Source organism: Orycteropus afer, unplaced genomic scaffold (assembly GCF_000298275.1).
Source record: "Orycteropus afer afer isolate SDZICR_OR568_19922 unplaced genomic scaffold, OryAfe1.0 scaffold00045, whole genome shotgun sequence".
Classification (NCBI taxonomy): Eukaryota; Metazoa; Chordata; class Mammalia; order Tubulidentata; family Orycteropodidae; genus Orycteropus; species Orycteropus afer.
Genome location: NW_006921632.1, coordinates 2,392,031 through 2,414,674, shown reverse-complemented (window position 1 = coordinate 2,414,674; position 22,644 = coordinate 2,392,031). Strand labels below are relative to the sequence as shown.

General features: G+C 52.8%; 2 protein-coding genes across 2 annotated transcripts; one reads left to right on the top strand and one right to left on the bottom strand.

Moving 5' to 3' along the window:
• Window positions 1–86: 86 nt before the first annotated feature.
• Window positions 87–3,208, bottom strand: C1QL4 (complement C1q like 4). The gene is made up of 2 exons (XM_007937845.1): window positions 2,672–3,208; window positions 87–266 (listed from the first exon to the last, which is right to left on the bottom strand). The coding sequence occupies exons 1-2, from the start codon at window positions 3,206–3,208 to the stop codon at window positions 87–89; spliced, it is 717 nt and encodes a 238-aa protein (XP_007936036.1).
• Window positions 3,209–17,383: 14,175 nt separating this feature from the next.
• Window positions 17,384–19,923, top strand: DNAJC22 (DnaJ heat shock protein family (Hsp40) member C22). Its single transcript, XM_007937844.1, has 2 exons — window positions 17,384–18,223; window positions 19,744–19,923. The coding sequence occupies exons 1-2, from the start codon at window positions 17,384–17,386 to the stop codon at window positions 19,921–19,923; spliced, it is 1,020 nt and encodes a 339-aa protein (XP_007936035.1).
• Window positions 19,924–22,644: the final 2,721 nt, after the last annotated feature.

Here is a 22,644-nt window from a genome sequence, read left to right as displayed (position 1 = left end):
GGGTTGGCGCCTTGGATTAGGCCGGCTGGAGCTGGGTGGAGTGGGGAGCAGAGAGACGAGCAAGGGCGCGGGGGATGGGGCCCGGCTCAGTCCGGGTAGATTATGAAGCCAGAGAAAGTGCTGTACTTGTTGGTGTTGCCTCCGTGCACCTTCCCACCATCCAGCTTGATAAAGACCTCGTCACCCACATCCAGATGCAGGATGACGCTATTGCTGGCGTAGTCGTAGTTCTGGTCCGCGTCCTGGGCAATGGCGCTGGCTCGGACCTAGCGAGAGAGAACACTACTCACCCCGGTGCCGAGCTACGGTGCCCAGAGGGGTCGGAAGTGCGAAGGCGGCGCGAGGGCTGCGGGCTGCAAGGCTAGGGAGCACAGCGAAGGCGAGGGGTGGATAGTAACAGAACGAACCGTTGAAGACTGCTAGGATTAAATTAGTTACTACATGTGCAGTGTATTAGAACAGTGTTTTCCACGTAGAAAACACTATCTAGGGTGCACTATTATTCTCAGTTTCTGATGACGCAGTTGTTGAGCGGTGGGCTGCTAACACAAAGGTCGGCAGTTTGATCCCACCAGCCCGCTCTGCGGTGCTTCGGTAAAGATTGTTGTTGTTGTTGTTATGTGCCATGGAGTCAGACCCGACTCATAGCGACCCCTCCTTGGGTTTCCGAGGCAGTACCACCACGGAAGTAGATTGCCCCATCTTCCTTCCGAGGAGTGGCTGGTGGGTTTGAACCGCCAGCCTTCTGGTTAGCAGTCAAGTGCCTTAGGCACTACGCCACCAGAGCTCCCTTGGAAACCCTATGGGGCACTTCTACTCAGTCCTACAGCGTCGCTAGGAATCGGAATCAACATTACGGCGACGGCTTATTATTATTATTAGATATTAAATAAAATTCTCCTGTACTGAAATTTCTGATTCAGTCGCCGCTCTGACCTCCTGTGAGACCTAAACTTGCATTCGCTTCCGGCGGTGACGGACACAGGTCTGGCTGTGTGCGTGCGAGGATGCAGGCCAGGGAAAGGTGCACTGATGCCCTCTCGCCTCTGGGGCGTCTATTTCCCCTCGGGAGTCCGCGGAAACCTCCTTGAAGAGGTCGCCTTCCGCCCCTCAAGGAGCGGGTCTTCCCTTCTGGCCCGGCCGTGGTTGCCTTGGGCCTCCAGCCCCTTCCTCAATCCGCCCCCCCCCCCGCTTCCCGTCCCGCGGGGGCTGGTTATTAACTTATTAATTATTCATCATTATTCTAATCACTATTTACAGTCCCCAGGGCCGCAGCGCCGGCGCCACGGAATACAGAGTGGGAGCCGCGCGGCCCCGCCCCCTCCGAAACAGACACTCTATTTACTCTCGCACCCCCACCCCCCACAGATAGCCTGCAGAAAGCCCGCACACCTACTCAGTGCCACATGCGGATCCACCTGGCTCCACACTCACCTTCGCACCCGGCACCCGCAGACACACTCCCGAATCGCACATACACTCACACACACACATACAGCATCCTACCCCTGTACAGACACACATGTACGCTTATCCCCTTTCCGGGTTCTTGGGGTGGCCCTGCCGAGAAGACCCCAAAGCATCTCTTCACGTCTGATAGTGGAGAGGATGCTGAGCCCGGGAGCCTGACCCCAGGTTGGAACAGACCAGCAGGCCTGGCGCGGTCCAGGTCACCCCCACCCACCCCACTGCACTGGGCATGCAGAGGTTACCGCTCAGCCCCAACCTCCCCCGGTGGCCTGCGCTGCCCAGCACCCCCCATGCCGGAGCTTGCAGCCTTTAGCTCAAGCTAAAGGCTTCCGGGTCCTCGGCCTGAGTCCTTGGGGTTATTCTTCCAAACCGAGACAGCAGATGACTCCATCGCGCGCTGGAGCAAGGTGCAGAGGAACCTGGACGCTGAAAGGGTGTGAGGGAGGATGTGGGGCCTGCCGGACCAGGCCAAGGTCCGAAGCTGCATCTGTGCCTGACTCTTCCAAAACTGCTCCTTAACCAGCTACCTGGCTGGCCTCTGAACTGCCTGTCCATTTCCTACCTCTCTCCACCTACTCAGTTTTAGCTGAGGGCAAAGCTGGCTATAAGCTTGGCCCCACACCCTGGGGCAAGCAACAGGGCAGCTGCCTGGCGAAGAAGCGAGTGTTTTCTTTCTTTTATACCTTTTCCTGGAAAATCTAAGCTGGATATCCCTACACAGGAACCGCTGCATATTTCTCACTGCCCTTGAGGCATAGTCCATTCTAATTCAGAGTCCGACCTGGGTAGACCCTGGTAGCTCGCTCAAGCCGAGGCTAGGAAACGCACAGGCCAGAGGGCTGCCCAGAAGGCAGGGGCATAGCAGGAGAAGAGGGCTAGTTTGCGAGACGAGAGACCAAAAAGGTTTGGCGAGCGGTTGCCTATAGTTGTAATGTGAGGACGCAGCTAGAGACATTGAGCCCGGATCCCTGAATTCTAATGCTGACACTGTTCCTAAAGTTCCCTGAGAACCTGAGCAGGTAGTGTCATTTCTCTGGCCCTCTATTCCTCTTTCTCTAAATGAAGTGATGGCTATGTTTATGGCTTTCTGGCGTCCCTGAATTCAGTGATACTGTTTTGAAGTAGGGGCTCGGGTTGGGGAAGCGACTTAGAAGGTTACTGGGATCTGATGTGGGACTGGGTGAGGGCAGGGGTCTCTCACCTGTCCGTTCTTCATCAAGTCCGCCCACATGCTGGTGCCATCGCCTCCGCGCATGAGCACGTGGTAGGCGAAGAAGTAGACTCCCGGCATGGGGCAGGTGAACTTGCCGCTGGCCGCCTCGTAAGCGTTGCCCACGTTGGTCACCACGTCGTCGAAGCGCAGCACCTCGTAACCTTCATGAGGCCGCCGCAGGCCGGCGTAGAAGGCAATGCGAGGCACATAGCTGGCAGGGAGCGCCGCTCCGCCTGGGCCGGGGCCTGGAGGGCCCGGGGGCCCTGGTCTGCCTGGCTCTCCTGGGGGCCCTCTGGGGCCAGGCGGTCCCGGGGGCCCCCGCAAGCCTGCCTTCCCTCGCCGCCCCACCTCTCCCTTGGCGCCCGGCGGGAAGGGGGTCACAGAGGCGGGCGCGCCGTCGGGGCCTTGCCCTCTGGGCCCGTGCGGGTCGCACACCATGCGACAGCGACCCAGCATCTCGTAGTGCGCCGGCCCGCGGGAGCTGTGCACCAGCAGCGGGATGGCCACCAGCAGCAACAGCACCATGGTCACCCCGACGGCTGCGCCGGCTACCCGCTTGCGGCGGTTCAGCCGCGACGCGGCCAGGGCCAGCAAATCCTCCTCACTCTTGGGCGCAATGGCGGCAGAGGCCGGGGGCTCTCCGCGGGCCCCGGAGGCGGTGGCTGGGCTCGGGCCTGGGTCGGGACCCCCCCGACGGCTGTGCCCAGCCCCCCCGCCCCGGCGGGCTCCCGCCGAAGCGGTGCCTTTCCCCAAACCGTCCGTCAAGGCGGAGATTCCAGGGTGGGTTGGGCCGGGGGCAGCTCCCGAAGGTTCGGAGCCCCGGGTCTGCTATTAGCCTCCTAACAATCCTGGGCACCTGAGATCGCAGCTTCTCGGACGCCTGGTTTCTTAGGGATCTAGGATGTCTGAGTCACCTGCTCTCCAGACGGCGGCTTTCTCACGGATGGCGGCGGCTAGGGTTCCTGGCTACCCAGACGGATCGCTCTCGGCGGGAGCGGGGACTACTCCTTGCTCCTGGGACGTCCCAGGCTCCGCGCTGCGGGTGGCGCCCACCGGACGCTCCCTCCTGATAGGTTTTGAGCTCTGATTTCTGGCGAATACTGATCCCTCCTTCCCACCCCAGCCGCATCCGGGCCCTAGCCCTCACCCCTCTGTTGAGAGCGCTCTCCTTCTCTGTGCCCCTAACCTTCCTCCCCTCCCTCCCTGGGCGGCAGTGCGGGCTGTGTGAGCCGCCGCGCGACTGGAGCCGCTTTAAGCGGCTGGAGGCGGAGCGACCCCTGGCGCCCAGAGCGGGAAGCGCGGGGGGCGGGGCAGGCAGCAAGCAGCTCCCACCCACTTTCCCTCTCTCCCACCACACTCCATCCCAGCCTCTTGGATCTTTTCTCGCCCTGAGCGGATGCTGCAGGGATACTGGGCCCTCACTCTATCTCTCCCTTTACCCCTTCCCCGAGTTTGTCATTCCCAGAACCCAGAGGAAGCGATGAAACTGCAGTGGGATAAGAGGGGTGGAGACACACACACACACACACACACACACACACGAGACAGAGGTGAATCCTCGAGCTAAAAAAAGCACCCCCCCCCAAAAAAAAAAAGACCTAAGAAGGGCGAGAAAAGACAGAAACTCACCACCCCATGACCCTCAGTGTCCCACTAACATATGGTAGAGGGTTCAATGAGCACTTCTTGTCCTGAACTGGAAAAGGTGAATCTCTGGCCACCCCCAAACCTGGCCCCCAGTGTTCAGTGTTCGGGGCTCAGAACAGACCCGACAGTGAGAGAACGAGAGCGAGCCAGAAAGCCGACCAGCCTGGGGGGAGCGATAGGAAACCGACAGGAAAGCAGAGAAGGAACGGCAGAGAAATCAAAGAGACAGAAAGCTAGATAGAGACGCAGAGACAGAGACAAAGCTTCGAAAAGAGACTAAGTGACAGCCCCAGAGGGCGAGAGGGAGAGGGAGAGACAGAGACGGAGAGAGAGAGACGCGAGCGGAGACAGGTTGACAGATCGAGAGAGAAATGTAAATGGCGCGCTGCAGAGAGACACCCAGGTCCGTGTTCGGACTCCAATGTGACATATCAACTGTGGGGAGGACGCAGGGGCGGGGCGGTTCTGCGAGCCAGAGTGATAGGTTCTGGGCCTGTGCAATGTGACAGTGTGCTCACAAGTGTGGACGTGCCATGGGACCCTGGCCTTCCATGTCCCTGGGTGAGTGAGATTGCGAGCTGTCTTTGTGTGTGTGTTTATGTGTGGGCTGTTCAGAGGGCCATATTTGTATTTGTCTTCCTCCTTGTCCCTAAATGTGCTCCCCATGAATGCCATCTCAGATTGAAGAGTAGGGAGTGCACTGGGGAGAGTCAGAAGGCAGCTCTAGTCCCTTTTGCCTGGCCCAGCCCAACTCACACCCTTACCTGAGTCCCAGACCCTGTCTAGTCCTAAAAGTTTTTCCCCTCCCTCTTCCTCAAGGGTCCACTGTTAGACAAAAACTCAGAGAACTTGGACCCACAAAATGGGTGTTGAAGGGAGGTGTCTGGAATTGGTCATGCAAATGAATGTAGCTAAAAATGCAGATTAAGTGTTAAGCACCCTCCTATGAGAGATGACCGTGTCTGTCTCCTTTCAGGGTGACCAAGAGGTATATGACGGTTCGGTTCCAAAGATCCTTTTCTGTAAGGGGTCAAAGTCAGGGTAAAGCTATTGGTTGCATCCATCCCTGGGACCTGGCTCACAGGGACCCTAGCTCCACAGGCTTGGGGAAGGGGTTCCAGAACTGAAGGGGGGGGGGCATTGGGAAGCCCTAGTAGTGGACAGCTTCAAAGGACCTCTTAAAGACTAGGATAGTCCAGGACTATAATGTGTGGGGATATGTTGTGTAAGATGGAAAGCACAGGGCACAAAGCGCATTATTTTTGGGGAGAAGGTGGTTTCTTCTACCCCTGCCCCTGCACATCCCTCCCAGCATGATGACCATGAGGGCTGCTGAGGCAGGGTCTATGTGGGGGAAGCTCCTATATGCCTGAAAAGGAAGGTTGCGAGAGAAAGGATTGGCAGTCAGTGGGGGAGGGGCCTCCTCCTCCAACCATAAATACAAATTTTATTCAAGGTCTTTGTCGCCATTTGTCTTTCTCAGGGGGGCTGAGGGCCGTGTCGGCCCTGTGCATGTCTAATTCCAGGTCTGCTCCCCCAGGCTGGATGATGGATGGATCAGAGAGGAGAGAGCAGGCCCAGGCTCACACCAGTCTCCCCTACCCTGCCGGATCTTCAGGCCCCGTCAACCCCTAGGTCCTGCTCCTCCTCCCTCCTTCCATCCCCCCCTGCCTTCTCTCTGCTCACCAGAGGCCCTTTCTGCCCAGTCTGGCTCCCTATTCCGTTCATCCTCCTCACTTGGCCTCCTCCTGGAGCCCCTCACTTCATCCCCTTTCAGGGCCCAGCAGCCCTCTTCTCCCTGGAGCTTCCTCACTCCTCCCACCCCCAGCCCAGGCTGTGAGCATTGGTGACCAGCAGGCCTACATGCAGCAGCAGTGAGTATGTGTGATGGAGGGAGCAGGCTTGGCTTACAGAGAGCCGAGGGGCCAGCTCTATGAATTTATTCATGTTCTGTTGCTCTTTCCCCCATGCTCTAGAATGAAGCTGCCAGCTTACCAGGTCCTTATTGCTTCCCCTGCAGCTGTCACGTTCAGCCTAGGAGGCACCTGGGTAGGGCTGAGGCCTGCTGGTGCTTCTGGGGCCAGGAGCCAAGTGCTTGGGCCCAAGGAGGGAGGCTGGAGTCCAAGTTGGGGCCTGAAATGATTTACCTACCAATCTTCTAGCAACCAAGCTGGCAAACCCCCGTGAGGTGGTGCAGTTGGTTGAGAATGGGAAGTGGGCAGAGAAGGGTGTGCTGCAGAGCATGGGAGTGGCAGTGAGGGTGAGGGCTGGCCTGGGGTGGGGGGAGAATGGAGAGGAACCCTAATGACACCCCTGGGCTCCCCCATTTAAAAGCCCAGTCTGAATTCTGCTTTAACCTCCACCTGTGACTGTGCACTAACCCTGAAGCTGATTCTAAATTATATACTTGACTCCTCTGCAATCCTAAAAGGAATCCTTACTACATAACCTGGCCCTAAATAGAACTCATCTTCCCCTACCCAGGAACCCAGAGGTCTCCCCGAATGTTCCCCAGGACTACAGGCAGGTGTGTGTCAAAGTTCCAAGGGCCAGACTTTGGATTAGCATGTGATTAGCATATGATTTGCATGTGATATGTGCCTTCTATTCTGCAGAAGTTTTCATGTTAAAATTTTATGAAGTCTGGCAGAGAGGTCCTGGTTCCTTAAAGGTTCTCTCTTTTTCTTCCATCTCCCATACTCCTCATCACCTACCTAGACCCCCTCAAGGGAAGAAGGAGGGAAGGGAGGGGAGAAATAGAGTGTTCATTGGAGGGAAGACCCTGGCAGTGTTATCTGCCCTCAATGGCATCATTTGCAGTCAAACCCCCACAAGCCTCAATTTCCCCATCTGTAAGAGGAGAGGAACCAGCTGGTTGATGTTCCATTCAGATCTAAGAAAGCACCTCTTTTGTTTTTTGGACATTCTTCTTCCTCCCCTGCAGGACCAGCCGTTCCCCGCACACTGGCTTTCAGTTCCCTCACTGAAGACCACACAGAGCTGGAAGCAGCATGGTTTGCTTCATACCAGACCCCTGGCAAGATGGGAAGGGAACTTTGTCCACCCAAGAGGACAGGGGATGGCAAAGGAAGGGAAATTATATTGTTGAATATTTTAGGGCTTTCACATGCAAGTTCTCATTGGATCCTCACAGAACCCCTATCAAAACCAACCCAAACTCACTGTCATTGAGTCAACTCTGACTCAGACTCTATAGGACAGAGTAGAACTGACCCACAGCATTTCCAAGGCTGTAAATCTTTACAGACTGCCTCATTTTTCTCCCTAGGAGCAGCTGGTGGGTCTGAACTACCAAACTTTTGGTTAGCAGCCAAATGCTTTAACCACTACCCACCAGAGCTCCTCACAGCACCCCTAGGGGGTGGGTATATTGTCTCCATTTTACAGATGAGAATCCAGAAAGGAGAAATGGCTTGTCCAGTATTACCCCACAGAAAGCAGACCTAGAATTAGTTCTTATCTCCTGGCTTTCTTTCAGGGCCCTGTTGTTGTTGTTGTTGTTTGCCATCTCGAGTTGGACCGACTCATAGCAACCCCTCCTTGGGTTTCCAAGGCGATATCACTAAGGAAGTAGATTGCCCCATCTTCCTTCCGAGGAGTGGCTGGTGGATCTGAACCGCCAGCCTTCTGGTTAGCAGTCAAGTGCCTTAGCCACTATGCTACTAGAGCTCCCCTCAGGGCCCTAAGAAGAGGCTAAAGGCATCCAAAGCAGTGGAAGGGTGAGAGAAGCAGGAAAGAATGAGGAGTGAGATTTGAACCAGTCTCAGGGGAGGTCTACGTGTGTGAGGCCAAAAAGGGCAGGATCTTGGCTCAGAGTGTCCCCCACCCCCAGCGCCTTCAAGCCTAACACTCAACACACCCTCAACTATAGGCTAATATGGAAGATGGCGTGGGGAAGAGCTGTTCAGATGGAGTAGGAGAGTGCAGAAAAAGGGAGAGGAGTGGGAAATGAAGGTGACCTGGAAGGGAATTTGCTCCAGAGGTAAAAGGGAGAAGAGAGCTGGCTGAAGGAGTTGGGAACCACTCTCTGACTCTGGCTGCCAGTGGGAAACAGTGCAGTTTGCCTCCTGGTGGAGAGGGCCGAGTTGCCTCCGTGGTGGGGAGAGAGGCAAGCACGCAGCAGAGCCCAGGGCTCCCGCTCCACAGGCTGTGCCCCTGGCACTGCAGTTCAGTGCAGCCCTGGGCTCTAGGGCTGAGGAGCAGGTAGAGATTGCTTGGAGGGCGTCTGCCAGGCCAGAGCACGCTGTTCATTTACTCCCTCAGCCCTCCAGCCCTGGCCAGGTGTGGTTCTTCACCCTCCCCTCCCTTTGGGCCCCCCTTGTCCCCACCGCCCGTCTGCTTCAGCCTCCAGCTAATGAAATGTGGCGGACGGTCGCACAGACAGCTGTCAGATCCCTCATTTCTCCGCCGGCATATTGGATCCGGCGTTGGGAGACCGACAGGTGAGCGGAGGGGGGCTTGCGGGGAGCCAAGAGAGGGGCTGGTGAAAGAGCGGGGCAGGGAGACAACGCGACGCTCGAAGTCCCTAGGGCTCCGCGAAGCGAGGTGGCTCGAACCTTTAATCGGCCCTAGGCTGTTCTTTCTGCCCTGGGGCGCTGGCTCTTTCCCCTTTGCCAACATGCAGGAGACTTTGCGAGGCCCACAGCCACCGCCCCCAGGCTCTGGCCAAGCCCTTGGACCTCCGGGTCCTGCACCCCGGGCGGCCCAGCTCCAGTTTCAGCCACCGGAGAGACTCAGAGCCGGCGGCCGCGGCCCAATGCTTCCTCCTACCTCCCGCTTTTCTTCTCCTCTTGCTTCCCCTCCCTTTCTCTCTCCTCCCCGGCGGCCGCGGCCTTTATTAGGGATTCCGCGGCTGTCGGTCCCGCCATCCATCCTGTCCGCCGGCAATTAGGCGGCCAGACAAAGAGCAGCTTCGGATGGATGAGGGTCCCGGCGGATCGGAAATGTGAAGGGTCAGCGCTGCCGCCCGCGGCGCACCCCGCTCCCCCCTCCGCATAATCACCGGCCGCCCGTCACTCAGCGGGCCGCCCCAGGAGCTCCAAGGGCCAGGGAGGGGGTGTGGTGGGACTCAGTCTGGGCGCCTAGGGCAGGGCGAGGGTGGGCCTGCAGCAGGGGCGCTGCTTTGCGAGCTGAGGATTGCGGCCCGGGGAGCCTGGAGAAAGAATGGGCGAGTTTCTGGCCCCCGGGCGTTCCCCGAAGGCAGATTGGGGACCTGAGCCTAGGGGCTTCCTAAAGGGGAATTGAGACTCTTAACTGTCGGAGAGAGGAGACAGACGCCCCCTTCTGGGAGACTAGGGGACGAAGCCCTAGGATTTCCGGTCCATATAAGTGGAATTGCGCCCAGGGAGATCCCCCTTAAGCAAACCGAGGGTCTGGAGCCTGGTGCGCCTCCTATCGGAATAGAAGAGCATTGCGCATCTAGTTCCCGGGCCTCCTTCCTCAAATCCAACCCACATCAAATCAAGACAAGCTCCAAGGCCTGGCGAACCCGAGCGTAACAGAGAGGAAGTTCAATGAGTCCAGGTTTTACTGCGGATTCTCTGGCGCCAGCTCCCAGCTGACAAATCAACATCTCAATCTGACAATTAGTGCTCGAAGTAGAAGGGGGGGAGTGCTGTCAGCGCCTGGGCCACTTAGCCCTCCAGGCGGGCGGGCAGTGAGGTGGTCGGTGCTGGCAGTGATGAACGACTGGGGGGGCAGGGCCCCGAGCGTGCATTCATTACTCTATGACAGGCGGGCGCAGGGCCTGGCGAGCCGCTAGTGGACGTGCTGGGAGAGAGGCCAATGGCAGGAGGGGGAGTAGAGGAGGGGTTTTCCAGCCCCACCGCCCGCTCTGCTCCCCATCCTTCACCTTGACGCGGGTACTTGACTCCTTGATCTCTCCTCCCAGCTGTTGGGGCTGGCCTGGTGCAGAATTTGGGAAGCGGGGCCTAAGCCCGCTCTTCGGTTTAGGCAATTAAGGTCAAAAAAGGGTGTAGGCAGACCATAGGACTAGGCGCTTTGGTCGGACCTCGGAGGAATCGGGCACGTCTACGGACCAGGGGCGGATTACTCAATAAGCAAGGTAAGCACGGACTTACTTGTGCTTACTTACTACTCTGTAGCGGAACAAGTTCACATATTTTTCACCACATCTGAAATTGTTTCGCTACAGCTTAGTAAAACCGTGCTTACCTTGATTACTGGGTACTCTGTCCCTGTAAATTTGAAGAGGCGTTGATTCTGTAAGAAGGTGCTGTGCTGGGAGAGAGACAGATGCCAGCCATACCTAAAAGTAGAATCTTTGATGTGCTGAGAAAAAATGTGAAATTGTTCACTACAGATTAGTAAATAAACATAAGTAAACTCATGCTTACCTTGCTTATTGGGTGAGCTGACACTGCTACAGATGCAGAGAGGTTGTGTGTGACAGGGATTGATGGGTGTGGATCAGGCCAAGAGGTCAGTGACTATGTGTCAGTAGGATTGTGTCGGGGCTGTGTGGATCTGATCTTGTCAGTGAAGTGTGCTCTGCACATCTCTGAAAATGAATCTTCAACCCACCTCTCGTGTCCATGTCACACACACACCCTTCCCTGGCCTCTTCCTTGTCATCCATCTGTCTCCAGTTCTGGAGGAAATGGCGGTGCACATGATGACAGTTGAGGTGTGTTGAGGGGGAGAAGTTAACTGTGAGAGTGCCGATCTGAACAACTGCTCCCCTGCCACCTCCACCCCAAACATCCTCCTTTCCTTAGGCCTCTTGAAAGTAGTGGATGCTTTTTTTCCAAAAAAAAAAAAAAAAATTGGAGATCCAGTTGTTGAGTCCTAGGAAAAGAAGTGGTTACCACCAGAGTTCTCTATAGCTCACACCTCTACACACAGTCTCCAATATAAGATGTGATCTCCAACCCATCTGCTTGCCCAGGACAATGATGGTCAAAAGGGAGGAAGCCTACTGTGCTGGGAGAAGACCACCAGCCCCCAGTGGTTGGGGTAGTAAAGAGAGAGAGAAAATGGAGTGGGCAGGGAAGTTTGGGCAGACGCCTGGGTGAAACTGAGGAAAAGAAGGGACAGGTCACCAGACCCCTAGGAAGGCCCACCTCTTTGGGGTCTGGGCTAGCCGTCTCCGGGACCCTCAGCTTTTGGATCTCGGTGCAGTTACTAATTGACACCTTGAGAGGATTATGCTAATTATACTCCTATTCTTCACCTTGGTAACAGTCTCGTCACTGGGCCTTGTCTCCACTCCCCTCCCTGTCACTAACCAGGCCTCCTTTCCAGTCCTGAGTCTTCTAAGTCCACAGAGCAGAGACTTGGGGGACTCTGGGTCTCTGCCCCTCCCCGTTTTGTTAAACTTGTCTTTCAGCCACCTTCCATTTGTTGTGCTCTTCCTTAGGGCTAAAGTATCATTTGGAACCTCTCTCTATTTTTTTAATCTCTGCACCCCTCTTGTGTCTGCATGTCTCCACGTTAAAGGGTCTCTTCCAAATTTGCCTCTTGTGTCTCTTACATTCGGGGGATCGCTCGCTCTTATTCGTCTGGGGCTGCTCCATCTGGGATCAAGTCCCAGGGAGATGGGGGGTAAGGTTTCCTTTCTGCTCCTACCCAGAGTGGACTGCGAACCCAAGGATGGCCTCGCGGTGTCAGGGCCCCGGTCACAGCCCAATCGCTTCTCATTCCAGGCACAGGCTCTATCGAAGCCCAGCTGTCCACACCGCCCCCGCCCCCGCCCCGTCCAAGACGTCCTCCTCCGGGGCCCCGCCCCTCCGCCTGCCTGGAAAAGGCAAATTTGACATTTTTAAATCCCGAGCCTTAGAGGGATCGATGCGGCCCGAGGGCCCCGCCCGAGGTCGATATTCCTGATTGGGAAGCGGCCTCTGCGCAGAGCTCGCGTGTAAATCACCCAAGCTGGGGGAGGGGGTGCGGGGAGCCGAGCGCGGCCCAGGAGAACCCAGCCAAGGTGGGGTCCTGGCCCTGCCCAGAGCCGAGGACGACGCAATGAGGAGACCAACAGGCCTCAGAGGCCGGGAGAGAAGCCATCCCGGGCCTCCCCCTCCCCCGCCCAGCCCTGCCAACTCCCTGGGCCGGCTCTGGTCTCGCTTCAGCTGCTGCCACCCTCCGTTGCCCCTGGAGCCGCCGGGGAGGCCAGTGTCGGAGCCAGCCATGCGGCGGCTCCTCTCCGGCCGCTCCCGAGGGGCCTGGGCTTCGGCGGCGGCTGTCACGGAGCCGACAGGCCGGGCGGGCTGGGAAGGGGGGATGATGGCTGGGGGAAGGGGAGACCGCGGGAGGAGACCGGCGCGGCTTGGGCGCCCAGTGGGCGCTCAACAGATGTTTGCAGAATTGAGGGACAGCAAGGTGTCTTGGGGCACCCAGCAGCGCGGAGCCAGAGGCCGGAGGGCGCCGGCGGGCAGGGGGCGGCTCAGACCTGTCGGGGTGGAAGCCCCACTGTACTGGGAGAAGACCCCCGGCCTCCAGTAGTTGGGGTAGTAAAAGAGAGAGAAAATGCGGTAGGCAGGGAAGTTTGGGTTCCCACCTACAATCAATCATCTTGTGCGTCTGGGGTCTCCAAAATCCCCGCCGCGTTCTACTGGGGAAACAGAGGCAGCCGAGGCTGAAAAGGGCCAGGAAGGTTGAAAGCGGGATCAGAGAGACGAGGCTGGGGCGCCAACCAGAATTCCGGCGTGGATCGGTGAATTCACTGGCCCGCCCGGAGTCCCCTTCTCAGAAAATACCCCCACCCCCAAGCACTCTTGCGGCAACTCAGACCCTCCCCACCGGCTCCCGTTTATCAGGTCCCTTTCTTTCCCCCCCCCCCTCGCCAGTTTACAGAACAACAATTTGGGGAAAACAATCCGGGCCGAGTGACGGCCCCGTAATTGTGACAAAGTGAGTGCGGGCGACTGGAGAGAGCAGGAGGGCGGGAGCGCGGCCGGGCGAGGCGGAGGCCGGGGCGCCTCTCGCAGCCCCGCCGCCCCCTCGTTCGCATTCCGGTCACCTCCCATCCTTCTCCTTGACTCTTCTCCAATTCCTCTTCTCCGGGTTCGCGCCTCCCTTCTCTTGTTCCTCCATCGCTCTTCCCTTCCCTCTCGGTAACCGCTGCTCTCCCGCCCCGCCCCTCCCCCGGCGCGCTTTTTCCTCGCTCAGTTCTCTGTCTCTCCTCCGCCCTCCACTCTTTTCTCCATCTTTTTTTTCCTCTGTCTCACTATGCCCTTGGGCCACTGGCTCTCGCCACACAGTCCCCTTCCCTCTCTTGTCCTGGTTTCCCCGGATCGAGCCTTGAGCCCCTGCCTGACTCCCCCCCCCCCCCCTCTGTGGGAAGCCAGCGCAGCCCAGGACTCCCGGGTTGCTCCCGGCCGCAGAGCTGGCGGGGCGCGGCGGCCGGGAGAGACCGGGGAGCTTGGCCCTCCCCCCCTCCCCCCGCCGCTCCCGCCCCCACCCGGGTCCCTGCGCCCGGAGCTAGTTTGTTTGTCCAGCCGCCGTTGCCGCCGCCCGCGCTGTTTGCCTAGCTTAGCGCACCGCCGCGCAGTGCCAGCCCAATTAAGTCTCATTCATTATTCAGCGGCCCGGGCCGTCACCGGCCCCAGTCCGCGACTCTGGCAGCGCTCCGGTGCCCCTCCCAGTCCCGGCCTCACAGTGCGCCCACTGTTAAGGGACCAAATAAGAAGCCACATTGTCAACCCCTGGCTCGCTCGGTTAAGCACTGAGGGAGCTGGAGGTGTGAAGGGAGTAGAAGCAGGCAGGTGACCCACTGGTCCTACCCCGCCCCCAACTCAACTCTGGGGACCTTGGAGATCCAAGCTCCTCCTTTACAGAGGAGGAAACTGAGGTGCGAGAAGCAACAACACGTGGCCAAGGTCATAGTAGCAAGAGAAAAGATTTGAGCCCAGGACTTTGAAATGAAGTCATCCTGCATTCCAGTTCCTTCCAATCACCGAGTTAGGAGGAAGATGGACTCCTCTGCCCCCTTGCGTTCTGGGCTGTGGACTCTCTCCTCAGACCGGTCGCCCCATCTCCTATCCCCATGTACTCCTGTTCCTCCCACTCTTCCACAGCTCCCAAGTCAACCGAGCACCATCGGGGCTCCTACTGGATAGGCACCTCTTCACTCAGGTCTCAGGCTCCGGCCCTGATGAGATCAGGATGCAGTGCCTCCAGGCCCAGTAGGCCTGGAGGACAGCATTGAGGCCATCTCAGCGCAGATTCCTCCCTGCACCCTATCTGTGGTGTCTCTGCGTTAGTTGGAGTAGTTGGGAGTAGACCCATCCAATGCAGTCTTGAAGGGCAACGGGAATATGCAGAGGCGTGGGTAGCCTGTGGTGAGGGAGAAGGAGCCACCTTCCGAATTTTGGAAGTGCCTATTTTTGCGATACTTTTTTAGCACTACCGGCGGCACCCTTTTGCTCCCATCAGGCAGCCCCCAGTCAGGCACAGCTCTGGGCTGCTTTGCCCCACCATCCCGCCAAGGTGAGGCTTGGGACCCGCCCTTCTGTAAGCCACAGCGCCACCTGGTGGCCATAGTGTAGCTGTGCAGGCGGTCTGGGTCCGGGAGGTGGGGCACTGCGCCTTTGAGCCAGTGGAGGCTGGATGTGCCTGGAAAACCTTAAACCAAGTTGACCCCAGAGGGCAGGCTAGAGGAACCTTGGGCGGGAAGGTAATCCCGAGAGGGCCGGCTGGGGAAGGCCTTGGGGAGGGGCCTGGCTTGGGACAACCTGGCCTCCGTGACTTTCACCCAGCCGACAGAGAGAGACAAGACAAAGTCCATTTGGAAGTGTGAGCGGATAAAGAGGGGCCATTTTGTCTCTAGTCAAAGGAAATGACTGGTTTGACAGGGTCTGGGAGTCGGAGCACCCAGGTACGGCCGCTTGACCCGGGGCTAGCGGGTACTGGTTGGTGGTCTGTGAGGCCGCTCTAGGTGGAGGGGAGAGACTGCAGGCGCGCTTTGGCATCTGATTTAACATTCTGGGGGTTGGTCTGGCCGGTTTGGGGAGGCTTTCCAAGCCTGCCTTGGAAGGAGATAGTTGAATTGTGGAATGCCAGGGTCAAAATGTAGTTTTCCAGAACTGTTTAAGTTATTTGTATTTTATAAAGAGCTGACCCTCTTGCCCTCACACCCTTTCAAGTTGGGCTTTTGGGAGAGTTTCTTGGTCTGCACAGCTGGGGAGGCTGGGGAGGAGCTGAAACCTGGGCCAGGTGTCTGGTTGACGTCATCCAGTTCGGTTCCTCATGATGTCACCCCAACCCAATCTCCTGTATCACACCATGTAGAACTCTTAGTAATGTTTATTATAAATTTTAGTTATAGAATAACGTGATTGATATAATTGTAAATTGCTTAAATGTATTTCTTAGATTATATTATATGAGTACTAACAACAAAATTGTTTTGTAAAATCTTTCCACACTGAATTACATTATTAGTTACAACATTATTAGGAACTGAGCAGAAGGGCTTTTTTGATTTTTCTCCTTTTCCTTTAATTACTGCTTCATTTTCAATAAAAATTATTGACAAAGATTCACAAATACTACTTACCATAATATTGTAGCTAAAACATCAGAAAATTTGACAAAATCAGCCACTATAAAAACAAAGCGGCAATAAAAACAATATCGTTATTATGTGCAGATGAGTCAGATCTGACTCATAGTGAGCCTTCCTTGGGTTTCGGAGGCAGTATCACTACAGATGTAGATTGCCCCATCTTCGTTCCGAGGAGTGACTGGTGGGTTTGAACCACCAGCCTTCTAGTTAGCAGTCAAGTGCCTTAGGCACTATGCTACCAGAGCTCCCAAGAAAAACAATTGTTGTTGTTATGTGCCGTCGAGTCAGCCCTGACTCATAGTGACCCCTCCTTGGGTTTCCAAGGCAGTATCACTAGGGAAGTAGGATTGCCCAACCTTCCTTCCGAGGAGTGGCTGGTGGGTTTGAACTGCCAGCCTTCTGGTTAGCAGTCAAGTGCCTTAGCCACTATGCTACCAGAGCTCCCATAAAAACAATAGTGAGTGCTTATAGCCCATAGAGATCAAACCACTTGCAGATCAAAGCACAAGAATTGAAGAGTCATTGTAATTGAGTAACAATGACTGTTCTGACCTGAGCATATTAGAAGGTTCAAAAAGTAAATTAGCATAGAGTTTTAGCCTTATAGGTATATTGATACATGTAAGGTGGGCTTATGAAAAATATTTTTGTTGTGATAACCAACTACAGGGTTATTTTCACAAAAAAATAATAGTTTTCTGTTTAAGCACTGCACAAAAATTTTATAGACAGTCATTATGGCATCACCCCCTCTGACAATGTCACCCTGTGGGGTCCACACCCTAGTGATGCCACTAGTTGGAGTTAAGTGGGAGGGAACAGGGGGCTTTCAAAATGTGTGGAAACTTTGGAAGGGCATTCTCTTTAACCTCTCTTCCTGTCTCTGATGAGTCATTCATTTCCAGGGTCAGTGGTCTGAGGGCAGCCTGCCTTGGAATGTATAAGCTTAGTACTTTTTTGTGCCTGTGTGTTTTCTTCTCACTCAACTGAAAGCATTTAAAATATCCCCTAAATTTGGCGTTGCTAAAGCTGGAGCTGGAAAGGGAGCTCTGGTAGCATAGTGGCTAAGACACTTGCCTGCTAACCAGACGGCTGGCGGTTCAAACCCACCAGCCACTCCTCGGAAGGAAGGTTGGGCAATCCTACTTCTGTAGTGATACTGCCTTGGAAACCCAAGGAGGGGTCGCTATGAGTCGGGTTTGACTCGACGGCACATAACAACAACAACAACAACAAAGCTGGAAAGAACAGAACTGACATGATAGACCAAAGAGTAGGGGAGAACTAGCATTTCAGGGACACTCAGGAAGATCTGGACTTAACTTTTATTGGAAGGAGAAATGGTTACTACGTTGGATCCTGGGTATAGTCCTATAATTGATTTTTTTCATCCCATAGGATCTAAGGATAGCTCTGGGGCCATGATTCTCACGGAGGACCCTGACATTTCTGCACACTGAGCAATGTCAGATGCTACTGGATATGTTCTAAGTCCCTTGCCCTAGACAATGGCCAAGGGACTCCTGGTGACCTATGCCCTCTGGGCTGTAGGGGGCCCAGCTGGGCTCCACCACCTGTACCTGGGAAGGGACAGCCATGCCTTACTCTGGATGCTCACCCTGGGAGGTGGCGGAGTGGGCTGGCTCTGGGAGTTCTGGAAGCTCCCGAGCTTTGTAGCGCAGGCCAACAGAGCCCAAAGGCAGAGGCAGAACCCGGAAGAGCGGACACCCCCTCTGAGTCCCCTTCGCTTTGCTGCCCAGGTGATAGTGGGCATCTACTTTGGCCTCGTGGCTCTGATTAGCCTTTCTTCCATGGCCAACTTCTATCTTGTGGGCCTCCCACTGGCAGTTGGCTTAGGTGTTTTGCTGGTGGCTGCTGTTGGCAACCAGACCTCAGACATTAAGAACACATTAGTGGCAGCATTTCTTACTTCCCCTGTCTTCTACTGCCGCCCCATAGCCATCCTGCCCATCAGCTTGGCTGCCAGCATTACAGCTCAGAAGCATCGCCGTTACAAAGCTTCAGTAGGGTCAGAGACCCTTAGTGTACGGCTCTACCGGCTTGGCTTGGCTTATCTGGCTTTCACAGGCCCACTAGCCTACAGTACCTTCTGCAACACAGCTGCCACTCTCAGCTATGTGGCAGAGACCCTTGGGTCCTTCTTGAGTTGGTTCAGCTTCTTCCCCCTTCTTGGTCGCCTCATGGAGTCTTTCCTCCTTCTGCCTTACCGAGTCTGGAGGCTGCTGGTTGGGGATCCCGGCTTCAGCAGTGGCTCCTTCCAGGAATGGGAGCAGCTCTATGAGTTTGTGCACAGTTTTCAGGATGAGAAGCTGCAGCTGGCTTACCAGGTAAGACTTTCTTCCCTCACTTTCTGTCTGGGATGGATCTGAGGGTTAGTCTAAGCCTTACTGGAACTGATGCCTTTTATGAAGTATTGTGCTTTTGTCTTCCAGGGCAGGCCCTGGAATGGTGTCTTGGCTTCTTTGGGCTTTTGTGTGCAATAGATGAGAATGCAGAAGCTCTAATAGTTAATAGGAAAAAAAATACATGTATATGTTATTTACTTTTTTTTTATTAGGATTTGGGTGAAGATTTACAGAGTAAATTCACTTTTCATACAGCAGTTCACATATACTTTGTCTCATGTCATTGACCAAAATTTACAATGCAGCAGCTCCCCTCCCACTTCCTCCCCATAGTTACCTCCTCCCAGTGTCCATCCCTTCATACTCTTCTGTACCCTGAGCTATCTCCCTGTGCATAAGCAGCCCTTCCTTCTCCCATGATTGTTCTCTCCAGGGCGTGTGTCTACTTGAGGTAAATGTTTAACTCACATGCCTGTACTTTGTTTGGCTGGAAACCACAGTTGTGGGTTCAATTCCAGACCTGAAGGGCAACTAGGGGCCATAGTCTCAGTGGTTACACCAGGCTCCATTGGACCAGCAAACCTGGTCCCCACCTTCTTTTTTTTTTGTTATTTACTTTTTATTGAAGTATAACATATATAAAGGAGCTCTGGTGGCATAGTGCCTAAGGCATTTGACTGATAACCAGAAGGTCGGTGGTTCAAATCCACCAGCCACTCCTCGGAAGGAAGGTTGGGCAATCTACTTCTGTAGTCGTACTGCCTCAGAAACCCAAGGATCAGTCAGATCCGACTCGACAGCAGTGGGTTTGGTTTGGTTTTGGTATAACATATATAAAGTGAACTCATTTTATGTGTACTCTTATATAACCACCACTCAGCTCAAGGTTCTTTTGTGCCTCTTCCCAGCATTACTTCCACCTCCAGAAGTAACCTCTATTGTGGCTTCTATCACCATAGATTAGTTTTGCCCATTCTTGAACCTCACATACCTGCTGTCATCTAGTGTACACTCTTTCGTATCTGACTTCTTTCATGTTTGTAAGATTTATTCATATTGTTGCATGCAATTGTAAATTGTTTTCATTACTGTATAATCTCCTATTGTATGAATATATTATGATTTATTTATCTACTCAGTTATTTCCAGTGTGCGGCTGTTGTGAATAAAGCTGCTGTGAACATTCTTGTACATATCTTTTGGTGGACATATGCACTCATTTTTCTTGAGAGCAGGAGATTTTGATTGTTAGGGATGTGAAGTTTCAGGTTGGAAAATGAGCAACTGTGAATAAAGGCAACTTCTGGTCCTTGCTAGGGGATCCAGAGCTTGTCCATGTTTCAAAAGGCTGGAATTCTAATCTGAGGCTCTGGGTCCTTCCCACAGGCGAGTAGAAACCAATTCCAGAGATGCCACAGTCTTATTTAGCAAGGAAGTATGAAAAGGCCCAGGCACCTTGGCAACTAGCAAGATTCTAATTTGTCAACTTCTGTTTCCCTAAGGTTTTGGGCCTCTCTGAGGGGGCATCAAATGAAGAAATACATCGGAGTTACCGGGAGCTAGTGAAGATCTGGCATCCTGATCACAACCGCCACCAGACAGAGGAGGCCCAGAGGCACTTCCTGGAGATTCAGGCTGCATATGAAGCCTTGAGTCAGCCCAGGAAGCCTAGGGAATCCTGAAGGTGGGAAAAAACTTCCTCCTGAGGATGGGCTCTTCCTGGCAAAACTGGGCAGCTCCATTCTAGCCTTGCCCATGCGGGCTGTCTCAACAATGTTAGAAAACTGCTTAACGTGGAGATGAGACAACTTTAAAGGAGTGAGAAAGATTGTAGTGAAAGAATATATTGATGTTCCGAATTTCTGACTTCTGGCTATTGTACTACTGTATTCTTTTTCTTTTCTTCTTCACTTTTATTGTAGTGAAAACAAACACAAGACATTCACCAACATAGCATGTAACTATTGTATTCTTGACTTTTTTTCTTTCAACCAGAGAGTGAGAGGCATATTATAAAACCAGATCTGTTAAAGAATATACTACTTGACATTGATGTTTGATGGGAGAAGATTATTTAACATTATTATTATTATTTACTAGATTAGGAGATTGAAGGAAACTGACAAGCTATCCTGTGAAAGAGGGATTTGATTTATTTTGTAGGTTACCAAGAGGGTAAGACTGGGACTAAATTTCAGAATTTCAGAAAGATTTTAATTCCATTTATGGAAGAACTTTCTAGCAGCTACGCTTTTCCCGAGAAGGAATAAGCTGCTGAGGGTTGAGGAATGGGAGGCAGTTCCCCTGTTGCAGACCCATCCGCTTGAAGGAGTATTGTGGAGAGCCCTCAGACTCCCTGTGAGTAGTTAGACTGGCTGACTTCTCGAGTCTTCTCAAAGCTCGAGATTTGATTATGAACTGTACCTTCTGCTAGGAGCTTACGGTCTGGTGGGGGATAATAACAGAGGTGCACAGATATCAAAGTCCACCTTGCTCAGTGTTTTAAACAAGTGTTGTAAGAGGTATAGAGTACATTGGAGGAGGGACAGATGATATCATCTCATGGAGACTCATGGAAAGATTCATGATTTTATATTTCATGTGTCCTTATGGGGAAAAGACTTTGGGCAACCCTAGGGGATTGGCAGTTTCAGTGTCTCAAGGGGCCTTTATTTAATTTCCAGATAATTAGGCAGTGTGGAAAAAAGAGCCAGGGTACCTTATTTTATTAAAATTATGTATCTTTATTCAAACTTTGTTTTTCTTCCTTTTTTTATAGGTGCTTTTTCTTTGCATTCACACAAAAAAAGACATAAAATTTTGCCAATAAATTTGAATATATGCTCTGAGTTCAAGACCAAATTAATTTTCATACCTTTTTAAAGTTGCCCAAAATTGATGTACATTTCCTTTTGTAAAACACTTAGAAATTGTCAAATTATCACATGAAATTTCTATAGGCTATTAATTAGTAACTTATTAACATGATACTATGTCTGCCAACTGTAAATATATTTAAAATGGTCTGTAAGAAAAAAGAGACAAAGAAGTGATTAGGGGCTTTATTTGATTTGGAAAATTATTCTCAAATTTTGTCATGAGTTTTTGTTAGGAAAGTATGATATACTATAATTTATTCAAACATTCCTCTACTGATAGAAATTTCTGTATTTTTTCTACATGAGCAATACCATAATAAATATCATTGAATATATGTATTGATGCTTTTTTTTTTTTTGAGGTTAGATTCCAGTAAATGATAATGTAGGGTCAAACAGAACGTATATTTTCAATTTTGATTCATATTGTCTCTGTTATTTCCTATAATGTTGTAACAATTCATATGTCCACCAGCAGTGTTCATGTGTGGCTATTTCTTTGCAATTGGCATAGGGTGTTACTGCTCTTTAATTTTTGTCAAATGATGGGTAAGAAATGGTATCTAATTACTTTAGTTTGCATTTCCCTGACTCCTAGTGAAGTTTATCATCTTTTCAAAGATTTATTGGGCGTTTGTATAACCCCTTCAGTGAATTGCCTGATCATATTCTCTGCCTTTTTCTTTTTAAAAATTGTGTTGCTATTTCTCTCTTTTAAATCTATTTTGTTGGTATCTTTGCCTCTTAGGAATCTTAACTCTTTGTCATACGTGTTGTAGATAATTTCTTCCCATCAGTGGCTTGATTTTGATTCTGAGAAGGAATTTTAATGTCAGAGGATCAGGATTTCAATCTGGTTCCACGAGTTTATGGCTGTGTGATCTTGTGTTTCTTTAACCTCATAACAGCCTTCCCATAAAAAAAACATTTTCATCAAATCAATTCTGACTCATAGCAACCTTATAGGACAGAGTGGAACTGCCCCATAATATTTCCAGGGCTGTCATCTTTATGGAAGTGGACTGCCACATATTTCTCCTGTGGAGTGGCTTGTGGGTTCAAACTGTCAACCTTTGGATTTTCAGCTGAGCGCTTATCCACTGTGCCACCAGGGCTCCTTAGGGACTGAGTCTCCTCTAAAACAGGTAACAGTATTATCTACTTTTAAAGGGTTTCTGGTGACTTTGGATGACCTACTTCACTCTAGACTTTAGTTTCTTCTTTGTGAGGGAGTTGGACTTAGAATCCTCTAACATTACTTTCAACGCTGATTTCTGTAGTTGTTAATATTTTTGCTGATGCTTGTGTTAGATGATTTGATTTGCCACTTTCTGTCTGCCCTTTGGTGGATACTGTTTTGGGGAAAAAAATGTTTAATTACTTGAAGACTAGGAGCTCTGGTAGCATAGTGCCTAAGGCACTTGACTGCTAACTAGAAGGCTGGCGGTTCAAACCCACCAGCCACTCCTCGGAAGGAAGGTTGGGCAATCCTACTTCCGTAGTGATACTGCCTCGGAAACCCAA

Excerpts from the sequence above, each read along its gene's own strand:
- C1QL4 (XM_007937845.1), bottom strand. The coding sequence starts at position 3,208 with ATGGTGCTGTTGCTGCTGGTGGCCATCCCGCTGCTGGTGCACAGCTCC. Across the intron at positions 267-2,671 it reads ACTTGATGAAGAACGGACAG|GTCCGAGCCAGCGCCATTGC; the intron begins GTGAGAGACCCC and ends CTCTCTCGCTAG.
- DNAJC22 (XM_007937844.1), top strand. The coding sequence starts at position 17,384 with ATGGCCAAGGGACTCCTGGTGACCTATGCCCTCTGGGCTGTAGGGGGC. Across the intron at positions 18,224-19,743 it reads AGCTGCAGCTGGCTTACCAG|GTTTTGGGCCTCTCTGAGGG; the intron begins GTAAGACTTTCT and ends TGTTTCCCTAAG.